We start from the raw sequence: 11,623 nt of genomic DNA on the forward strand, positions 1-11,623 counted from the left end.
ATGCCAGCTGTGTAACAGCAGTAGAGGTACCAGTGGTGGTTGTCTCAGGCTGGGAAGGGTTTCCTTCATCCTTGATGCACATGTTTGAGATCATAGGCGCAGTGCCTGGGAGATGGTTGTAGGTAGCACTGCTTTCCCTCTAATACCAGAACTGCAGCTGAAGGCAACGTGTAATGAAAGCATGGCCTCAGAATATGATCTCCAGTGTTTATTTGTAGCAGGTCCTGTTAAATACGGCCGTGGGTTAATATGGAACTAAGCTTCAGCAACAGGAATTTGTGAACAGCTATGAAAATACCGAAACAACTGCAAGGTGCTGACCTTAAACTAGTGTTCCTTTAACTTCTAGCAGCTGTTTGAGTGTGTCCATGCAAACCCGAATTCATTCCCTGACTAGCGGTCATTTCTGAAGCACAGGAAGCCATTGGGCAACGTGTTCTCTGGCTGAAGGCACAATGTGTAGAGAAGTTTTAAAAGCCCCAAATTACAGAGGGTAAAACACTGCTGCAAATGAAGCTTTCCCACGTTTCTCCTGCTCATGATGCACAGACCTGGAGCTTTGTGTTTCGCTTCATGGATCACAGGAACTGGATTTCTGTGTTTAACGTTCTCCCAGGTAACCAAACCCTTCACTGGGACCAGGATGATTTTAGAGATTTGGGGGGGCAGGATTCAACTTTCATAGAATTTAGTCATCAGCCCCCCTCCCCCCCCCTTTTTTTTTAGAAGGCTTTTTTGAGGACCTGATGAATTTGGGGAGGGTTTAATGTTTCCGACAATTCCAATTAATACAGAGAAAACATGACTGCCTTAATCTTTTATTCTGTCTATGGCTATTGAAGTGGAACGGCGTGGGTCTCTAGCCGCACGGGTGGGTGTTTGGTTGCATTGATAGATTGCTGCCTCAGAGCAGATGCATTTTGCTGCCGTTTAACTATGCTAAGGTAGCTCTGCCGAGGTAGTTTGAAGGATGATAAAAGAGAGTCCAGAGGTTGTCATTCAGCCATGAAGAATACTCAGGGTACACACAATCACAGCAATCAGCTGTCTGGTTTTGACCTGTTATTCTAATAATCAGTTGAAGTGCAAAAAAAATTAAAATATTCTGCACCAGGGTGCGTGTGCAGAATGGCAAATTAGCTCAGTTTTAAAAGGACGCATTTGGAAGAGTTGAAGCTTCTGTCTTTTTCTCTATTCCTCATTTGAGTTTCAGCCACTCATGAAATTTCACAGATAATGTTTTATATAAAAGACTTATTATACCTAAAGGCCTCTGGTGAAACTAGGGATTGAAAGGCAGTGTGTGCACAGGCTTTCTTGCTGTTTACAGTGACACAAGCTTTGCACAACAAGATTGTTGCAAAGAAGTCCTGTTAATTAGAGATGTAATATGAGATCTCTCAATTATAAGTATTTGATACAAATTTCTAATACAGAACAGAGCTTTCCAGCTTGACTCAAAGAAAGTCAGAAATCTCTATGTGTTTTGGATATACACAGAAGGAAATCCGAAGTAAAGTAATGATTTACGGATTACAGTCTAATAGTTTTCTCCAATAAATAAATCTAAAGGCTTCCATCTTCCTTATTTTGTTTCCCGGTGTTATTGCAATTCTATACCCAAGCTGAAGTTTTTTCATAGAAAAGTTGGACAAGTGTTATTACACACTTGACGCGAGTCAGCCAAAAATTGTATTGAATTTGATTCAACAATACTAATGAACCACTCCAGTTACTTTTTGCCCAGATAATCTGAAACTGAGGCTAAGATCAACAAGGCTTGAAAAAATAAACTTACTTCACCAAAGAGTAGAAAAGATACCTGAAAAACAAGTTTCAGGATCACATATTTGCCATACCTGAAACCTGACTCTGGGAATGATGCACCACTACTACCCGAAAACACTAAAATTCTGGGTAGAGCATACGTCTGGTTAAAACAGCTCCAATTCACAGCTACATTCACAATCAGATACTGGAAAATGAGCTACAGACCAAGAATTTGGCCACAGGACCTTTTCAGCAGACATTTCTGAACAGCAATCCTAGTTCTATGAACAGCTGACACCTGATCGTGTCTCCCTTCTTCCCTCTTTCACATCAAAAGAGATGCTTTCCCCTTGGCCTAGCTTTCATCTGCAAGCTATTGAATTTACCGAGCTCTCTGCGTGGTTATCCTCCGGTACCGGTACGGGCTAGCTGGGACCAGAGACCGCAGCGGTGAGAGCTCAGCCCTGCGGTCTCTAAGGAGAGGTCTGGTGTGCGTCCCTGCAGGAGCCAGCACCTATATGGCCCTTCCTCTCCAACTTCCCGCTCGAAGATCGGTAATTATACTGGTAAATTATAAAAAAACCAACACATATCTGCCCTCTCTGATTTATGTGTGTGTTTTCAGTTAGCAGACTCTGAGTCGGACTGTGAGCTTGGCAACAGGTGAGTGTGGCTCTCCGTTTTCTCACCCGCGACTGCTCCCACCCCAGGCTTTTTTGGGGATGCTGTGCTCCTGCCTGGGATGCCGGCATGGCAGAGGAATGAGGGCTTCCAGGAAAGGGCCGTTTGGCCCTTTTCAGCAAAAACACTGGTGGTGGGTGCCAGTGTTGAAAGGCGAACCACATCAGCTGCATCTGCTTCCATCTACATAGAGAGACTTTTAATAGGGTTCCCTTGATGGAGGAAAACGTCTCGATCCTCTACTGACCGATGATGCCTTTCTTTGTGTTGGTAGATGTGTGTTGGAGCCAGTCCAGTCCCCTCATGCTGGACTGAAAGTTCCTTTTCTTTTTCCCTTTTTAGGTGCATTGGGCAGAGCGATGAAAACTTTAGCAGCTGGTACGTGTGGTAAGTTTCAGATCTGTTTTAGAGGGAAAAACTGGCAAATAATATTCTTTGATGGATATATAGAGAGAAAGGCATTAAGAGAGACTGATAGCTAGAGAGCATTGCTCCTGGGCTGTCCCTGTGTTCTGTCTTTACTGACTAATGGGAATCATTTATCCATAGCCTCTCACTGTACGCTGGCAACTGAGCTGGGCAACACCGATGAATGATTTCAGGGAGAAATGTTAAAATTTCCAGCCAGAACTCAGCGCTGAGCACTCAGCACTGAGACATTGGTTTCCACGGACTTTGATCATGTCCAGTACGTTAATGGGGAAACCGCAACATTTAAAGGCTATTTGCAAAAGATGTTAATGAATATGTTAATTTGAAGACACACAGCCATCTGTCGGTGCTGCCCGCAGATGGTGATGGTACTGTTCCTCCCCTGCTGCCTCTGCCTCAGGTTCCTGATGTTGTTTTTCCTGGCCTTGCTCGTGTCCTGCGGGATCTGCTGCTGCCTGCAGTGCTGGCTGAAACGGCGGAGCAGCCTCCCCCACCGACGCACCCTGGCCGTCTTCGCGCTCAGCAGCTCCAATGCCTTTTGCGGTCAGTCCTCTCCCTGCTTGCCGCAAGGTCCCGCTGGCCCTGATGGGCTTCCTGTGGCCCATGCATAACCCAATAAGAGGTGGCCAGCCTTGAGTGGGAGCCAGGCTGCAGCTGAGTGCTGTGTTTCTGGCGAACAGTGGGGTGCCCAGCTTGGGCATCTTGGAAGGATGTTCAGACCATGGACTGGAGGGCTTATGCAAGCCATGTCCTCTTTTCCCCAACTGTACCTTCAGCTGAACTCAGTGCTGTCCTTGTGTCCACATGTACCAAAGGTGTCTAGTCGGGGCTTGGTCACACTAACACTGGAGGTGTGTGGGACCTTCTGCTTGGTGCCAGGGCACTCAGCCATGTACTGATGTACTCAGCCACGGGCACTGCCTGGGGTCAGGCAGCCCTTTCCAACGCATGACCTGAATTTCTCACTCAAGCAAGACCACACTGGTCTACTTGAGCCACCCCAGCAGGCAGCTTGATTGGCTGATACACCCTGGGGTCTGTCAAAAAATTGTCTTGGTGGGTGCTGTTCATCACGGTGGCCACCCTTAGCATACCTCCAGGAGCACCCAGACTTTTGAGAACTGGGCTATAATGACTATGTGTAGCACCCAGCACTGACCTGGACTATTGCCAGCAACATCAGCAGGCTGGGCCAGACAACAGTCCCTCCAAGCTAACTCTGTCATTAGACTCAGCCCTTCCCAGAGGATGTGTTGCCTGCTTTCTGGGTGGTCATGAACAGTGTCTCCAACAAGAAGGACCCTCCCCAAACCCACACAAATTCCTCTGGTCTCACTTCTTGCATATGGAGTTTGCTGTGAGAGGTTTTGTGATGCCGTGCTTCAAAAATTACATCCATGCCTTTCTTGTTTCCAAGCGGTTTGACAGCGCCTCCCAGGCTCACTCCTCTCACCCCCATGCTTGCTCTTCACACCTGTCTGCTGTACTGTTATGGCTTTGCTTTTTTCCAGAAAGTGAAGTGCCTCAGTGCCCGTTCTCTGGATCTCTGAGCCCCTGCATGACTGCAGAGATGTCCTCTTCTCCTGCCCCACATTTCAGCCTTGGGAGAGCTGATTTGCCTCCACCCTATGAGGATATTATGAAGGAAAACAAGCTCTAGATGCCATGTGTTGGTGTTCTGCGATTCCACTTGATTCATGGGAGATCTTCCATTATGCTGCAGTAGTGTGAGATCAAATCAGCCCTTTCCACAGGTTGGCCAAGAGACTGAAAACAGCACATATTTCATCTGAACCTAAAAGGGGAGACAAAATGCAACAGAATAAATGCCAAAATCATGTGTTGAATCTGTCACAAGAGCTCAGCTTGACATTTTGGTAGGGCTCTGGATTTCAAGAAGCTTCCTCAAAGGTCTGTCTGTATTTGGGGTTTCTGGCACAGCCTGCAGATTTATCTCTCTAAGGCTGCTCAAGCTGGTGCAGCCCTGTGTGTTTTAGGACCAAATGTTGATAAATGACTTGATAGTTACTTCTTAAACTCGGCACGGTGCCAACAAACACCCTCTGGCAAAGTCATGTTGTTCTAATACATTGTAATGCAATCATGCCCCTCTGCGATGAAGGATTGTTTGCCACGTTTAAAATATTTAGCACAGTATATCAGATTTTTCTAGTGCAAAAAGCAGCAAATTTATGGCCAGAGGAGGCAAGGTAAGAGATGGGGATTCGGGGAGGGAGTAGCAGTGGCAGGAGCTGGTAACAGTGCACAAAAAAGGGAAGTTTGCTCATAAAAGCCATTCTTAATTTCGTGGAGACTGTCCCCAGCTATTCCTGCCCTAACACTGCATACCTACAGACTTTGAATGGCCCAGGACCCACATGGCAGTTCCCCACAGGCATGAATTATGGGGTTAAATATTTCGTGCTTAGCTACAGAAATTTAGTAAGATAAAGAGTGCCATTTTCTTTGAGGTGACCGCTGCAGACAAAATGGGAAGAGACTTCAAGAAGACTGCCTTATACCTAAGCAGGATCAGCTCTACTTAAGTGATTCCTAGGAGGTATTAGCCTGTCTAGTTCTCAAATTACAGAGGAAAGATGCCGAATTTCCCCCTTAGCTGGATTCCAGATGAAAGCAAATATTTCATTTGTTTGTCATGGACAGGTCACTGAACGCTGGATTCAGCCTGCCTGACCTCTCTGCCACGGCTCTCTTAATGGTGAGGGCTGGGGGCTGAAATCAGACCCCCCTTAGTGCAGAAGGTAAATGTCACTCCTAGTACCGTGCATCGCGTGCCCCAGGAGCCACAAGCTCACAAAGTGGGCAGCTGGGTCGATCCCAGGTACCCCAAAAGATTAATGGAAGCCCACAGCCTGCCTCGGGGAACAGCTCCCCACCTGTAGAGTGGGGTTAGTACCGGTTCCCCCGCTCAGGAAGGAAGCTGGGAAGATAAACCCACTAAATGTTATGAAGTGCTCACATATTCTCATAATGAGGCTATATAAGTACCTTCGCTAGATAAAGAATTATAGCATATTTTGAGAGACAAATTCTCTACTAGCACCACCGCAAATTATCTCCATAAAAATCTTATTTTAGAAGCAGCTTTAATGTTTGACTCGTGTGTGAAAGGAAATAAATGTTACTGTAGCAAAATGAATGTTTATGCCAGCAGGCTAAAGTATTACAGGATTTATTAATAAGGAAAATTAGCAAGTACAGACTCGGCTAGTGGAGAAGTCAAGCAATTCCTGAGTGTCTTTTCGCTGGCTGAACGTAGTAAGGATTGCAGGTAATCAGCACCTCTCAGGATCAGACCTTTTATATACATAACTGCTTCCACTACTCAACCCCTTCAATTTATGCCCTGAAGCATGAGATTTGATTATGTTTGTCACTTCAGCTGGCGTAGCCTGCTAGTGGGCATTAAATCAGCCATCACTTCCTTCCCACCTACAAGCCGCATTTGCTTCAGTGACCCCCTTGTGGAAGTGAACTCCACAGGCTGTCTGCATTATATGCTGCGTAAAATATTACCTTCTCCCGTTTATTAATTGCTTGGCTCTAAGTAAATGGCTGCCTTTAATTTCATTGAATGTCACCTTCTAATCAGGTGGCTGGAGAGGTTAACAAGCAAGGACTGTTCTGGTTTCATGCCTCCATCATTCTGCATCCCTCTTTCACAAGGTCCAGTAAGCGGCACTCATTGCCGAGGCGGTAAATCCTTCCCCAGGCACCCAACAGAGGGCAAGCGAGGCTTTCAGCAACGCACCCAGGAGGCTGCTGCTCTTGCAGAAACATTCACGGGAACAGGTTTGTGTTGCCGTGCTACTAATGTGCATTCAAGTGCGTTCAGCTTCATGTTTGGAGTGCTTCGATTATTCACAAAAGGAATAAAATTATTCCATCAGAATTGCTTCAAGTGGCTTGTAGTAAAGCAAGCTGCTGGCTGTCACCAGCGTGGGAGAATCTGTGTGCTGTGGTACTTGTGCAACACGGCAGGAGACTTAGGCGCTTCTAAAATCTGCAGAAGACCAGGACCCATCTGCAAAAAGAGTTTGTGTAGGGTTTCTTTGCTTAGGGCAGGGTCATAAACTGACCTTGCTCCTGGCTTGGGGTGGGGAAGGAGAGTACCCTGAGAGGGGCCTCGGTGTGCACTGCCCTGGTCCTTGGCTTTCTGATCATTAAAATGGAGAAAGGGATGGGTTCCTTCCTTCTGCAAACGTATTTGGGATGGCCCCACTGACCTACCGTTGCCTATGAAAGCTGCTTCTCCCAGCCTGCCCCCTTACTCCCAGGCACTCCAGCAGAATGGGCAAGCTTTCTCCAGGCCTGTGTTCCCATTCTTACAAAACCAGAGATTTTGCCTGATATCTTGTGCTTCTGTAAGCTCTCAGCCCTTAACGAGGGCAGTTAATGCAGTTTGGCTGACGTTTCCAGAGTTGTAAGGAAAGATGAGCCATTTCTTTATAAATCATCACTTCAGGAATTGGGTCTGCTTTGGAAAAGCACTTGTTCTGCTGTGACCCTCTGGCTGCCACTCATCCTCTGACTTATACTTCCTGCTGACTTTGAGAAGAAATGGCAAACTGCTCTAGAAAACCCCAGAAAACACTAGAAAGCAGATGTGTTTGTGGGAGAACTTGTTGTCAGTAAGCCTTGAGAGGGAAAAAAAAGCAGTGCAGAGGAGCTAATCGCTTGGTGACCATCTGGAAGCGAAAGGCGAAGGGAACGTGGCGAGGTGCATGGCTGGACTTTCACCTCCGCACGTCAAGAGCTGAATAATAAAGTCATAAACTGGTTCTCAGGCAAAACAGAGCAAAAGCAAAGGCAGCTGAGTCATAACAGGGCATCGGTCAGGGCTGCCGGGAGGGTTGCACATGAAAGATGTGTAAGTAATAAAAATGCTCGTTAATTAATGCTCATCTGTTTTTTATTGCCATCTGAAGAGTCTGGATTATGAGTAAAGGCTTTTGTGTAGGGAGGAAGAGGATGTGGCCGGGGACAGACGCTCGTTCTCTTCGGGTCACTAGATGGCACAATTCTGGCTCTTTCCTTCCTCGCTCAACGGCACCTTACAGCAGGGACCCAAGAGCTACCGGGAGAAAATTGTCCTCTGCTCCCTGTGACTGTGCTTGGACAGAATATTTCAGTCATTAATCGCTTGCCCACAATGTTTAACAGATGCAAAAGAGCAAACTGTGGGCTCCAGCCCCAGCTGAGAGAGAGAAAATCTCGCTTTCTTGGTGGAATTTTATTTTTCTTTCTTTGAAAGTTTATGTGCTGAAGCTGGGGTTAAAGTCTGCCAGCTGTCCAAGAGCCGCTGCTGTAAGTGTGCGCTGGGGTCAGGGGTCTGCAGCTACCAGGAAAGGTCTCGGCAGCCTCCAAAATCACACCCCACTTTCCCAAGGGCTGGTCCTGTTTGTGCTGCTGCCTTTTGTGTGCCCTTCCAGGAGAGCAGTGATTTCCCTCACAGGAGTCAGAGCAGGTCACCTGGCAAAGGACCTTTCTGGGTGAAGCTTGGATGTGGGGTTAGAGAAACAGGACACGCAAAGAGAACTGCATTTATTATATCTCACAAATGTTACAATAGGTAAGGAAAACAGAATTCTGAAGTAACATTCTTCTCTACTGAAAATAATTGTTCAGATCTACTGAATTCACACAAAAATCACATTGCAATGTGTGTGAAAAGGAGGGAAATCCATATTTTAGAAAATATTCATGCAGCTGCAGAAGGAGACAGTCTAGTTCACAAGGTCACAGTAAAAGCGAGTCCTAATTGGAGCTGGAGTTACTAAGAGCCTTTATGAACAAGGCTGATCGAGGCAGTGAGAGGACGAAGCATTGCATGCAGAAAAGGACAGCCATTGCAGATGTCACTGTTTCATTCTCTCTCTCACTTGCATATATCAAAATGGGAAATCAATACCTATTTGTAAGGCATGAAATCAACTTAGCAAAGAGCTTACCTACAAGACTTTGCTATTTTCCGTAACCTGCAAGCAGCCGGAGCCCTGGCAGACTGCACTGAGCTGTGTGCTGTCCATGGAGAGTGCAATGGGGAGCCCCAAGTTCAAGGAAAGACCATGAGGCAAGTACAAGCAGAGGGAGGAAACGTGGCACTCTCAGCTAAGTCCCTGATTCTGCCTATAACCTGGGAAACAAAATGAGACTGACTGAGATGACCAAACATACAAAAATACTACTTGGAAGTTAGTGAAAGTCTGGAGAAGGCTAAAAGGCTGTTGGCACTGAAGGGTTCAGTGTTGGGCCTCAGCTGGAAACTGCATCGGAGCAAAGAGCCTTGGTAAAGACATCAGCAGCCATCAGGAAGGCGGAGTCAGTCTGTCATACCTAGTGAGCTGCTGCTGAATGGGATGTAGGTAGATATTAAGGAAATACCTTAATATCTGAGGTCACCTGCGATGTCTTTAGCCTTAGGGACCAGTTGTGATTTTGAAAGAAAAAAAGAAGTCTTGTGTACTTTCTGGGAGGATTCTTGCTAATGAATGAACAACCGAAGTAAAATAGATCTGCATCGTCGTATGGTAATGAGCTAATGAGGAGTGAATACTGCAGTCATGAAATCAGAGTCAGAGTTAAATCAAACAGCAGATTAACAAATATTAACAACCGATCAAAACATCAGATAGACTGTCAGCAGGATTTGAATAATGAAGCAATGTAGTATTAGACTGGTTGTTACAAAACATTAACCTGGCAAATCTAAGGGTTGCTGTGACCTTTTCCCTGTCCTCTTGTGCAGGAGATAGATCCTCAAAAGCTATCATAGAGTGTGGCTAGAACAGGAGTATGGTTAAAGGACTAACCCTTATTCTAATAGATCCTGAAGAAAAGGGCTCACATATGTTTATGCAACACTCTTCGTAGCAGAGAATACGTGTATGTACATTTTTCGTATGCAAAGTGTATTTGAGGATGATGGACCCTGAGTTAAGGTAGTGTTTGGGGTATGCGGGTGCCTTATTTGTGTACCCCCAGGAGGTGCACAGGGCTGGAGGGGCTAATGAGACTGGTTCCTTAGATCCACCCCTGATCAGGGCATAGACGTTCAATCCCGAAGTGTCCACTGAGCTGCTGCTTGGTGTGACCCATGTGTTGCAAGTCACAAAACAGCTCCCACCACGTTAAAACAAGCTGAACATCATTGGGACAAAGGCCCAGAAGTCTCTTCAACTACAGCATACTGGCGAAAAAGAACAGGAGAAATCAATGGTTTGAGATCTGCAATTACACCCACATTGGTGGATGATCACAGACTATTTCTCCTCTGCTAAACAAGAAATAAATCATCCCAGCAAGAGATAATCTTTATGCCTCAGAAAAAGGTATAGAAACCAGCAACAAGGGGCTGGTGAGTGTCCCTGAGTGTTAGTGGAGAGGGCTAACGTGCTGGCTGCATAGTCTGGGAAGGATTTGATTCAGGATTTTGGTCCAAGTAATGATGTCTTTGCTCAGAACCTCCTCTCGAGGAGCATCTCTACACTGGGTGAGTCGGACTGGGGCAGCCCGTGGCTTTGCAGCATTTCTTCTCCCTCGGGGAGGTTAAGGGAGCGTTTGCCTCTCCGGGGAGGAGCGGGGACACAGGCATCAGAGCAGGAGCTGAGCACAGCAGTGGGTTCGCCCTCCCTCTCCTTCCCGGTGTGTCCCTGAAGGAGCAGGGTTGCCCGGGCACAGCCTAGGAACCAGACCCAAAAACGTCCCCAGAGCTTCCCTGCCCCAGCACAGCTTACCAGCACCAGCTCTTTTGCCCCAAAAGCCCCACAGCGAATATATGTTTCTGACATGGCTGTGAAAAAGTTTTTTAAAAAAAGAGCTCTGGATGCAGCTTCCTGCAATAACAGGCAGAAATTCCGATCACCTCCAGATGTCTTCATGCATTCTTGGTATAATCCATTAATTCATCACATCGCTCATAACTCTTGTACTCCTTGTCTCTCAGGATTTTGTAAAAAAGCCTCCATCACTTCTCCCACTGTGTTTACATCTGTTCAATATAGCTCATCTGTTGGTAATAAGTTGCTTTCAGTTTGACTAACGTAAACATCTGCCAACCAAAGCAGCATGAACTCTGCAGGCACGAAGCCTCCCTCACTTAGGCAGCAGCGATGCCACAAGGGCTCTTGCTGGGATGGTTGCGTTACGGTCTGAGCCTTGTGGAGCTGCTTGAGCCCGTAGCAAAGCCATATGGACCTGCTGTTGTCCCGTCTGTCCCAGGGCCTGAGTATTATTTGTTTAGGAGCCGCGTCAGGTCTGGGTTATATTTTAACGTTGCTGGTCAGTTCTGTGCTGCAGCACAAGACGCTGCTTCCAGGATAATCCATGAGAGGACTCAGCCCCTCATCTTCCATCGGAGGGGCTATCGGAGGGGCTCTTTGGGACACAGCCCACTCCACCCACAGCCATCCCATCTGCCTCCAGCCCTCATAACATATAAGGCTTCACCTCGTACTGCCTGGGGGCAGAAAGGGAGTTTCTCCACCCAGTCTTCCCACCAGGCAGTCAGTGGAGGAAGCCTACCTCCGGTGGTGCCTCAGTACCCACGGCTGTGCACACCCTCCTGAGACTCCTGTTGCTTCTCCACTGCCCCTGAGCAGGTATACCTCTGTGCCGAGAGCCTTTTCTCAGCCCCTGGTGGGCATGGCCATATGATGTGGTGTCCATGGTGGAAAGGACTGGATTTGGGTAGTTCCTACCAAACCTAAGAAAAGTGTGT

General features: G+C 46.9%; 1 protein-coding gene across 1 annotated transcript; it reads left to right on the plus strand.

Moving 5' to 3' along the window:
* Window positions 1-541: 541 nt before the first annotated feature.
* TMEM207 (transmembrane protein 207) lies at window positions 542-4,543 on the plus strand (the record flags this gene model as incomplete). The annotated part of the gene is made up of 5 exons (XM_082003387.1): window positions 542-616; window positions 2,396-2,433; window positions 2,794-2,838; window positions 3,284-3,426; window positions 4,395-4,543. The coding sequence occupies 5 exons, from the start codon at window positions 542-544 to the stop codon at window positions 4,541-4,543; spliced, it is 450 nt and encodes a 149-aa protein (XP_081859513.1).
* Between the last annotated feature and the right edge of the window lie 7,080 nt (window positions 4,544-11,623).

This window comes from Phaethon aethereus, assembly GCF_964289735.1.
Source record: "Phaethon aethereus genome assembly, chromosome: 9".
Classification (NCBI taxonomy): domain Eukaryota; kingdom Metazoa; phylum Chordata; class Aves; order Phaethontiformes; family Phaethontidae; genus Phaethon; species Phaethon aethereus.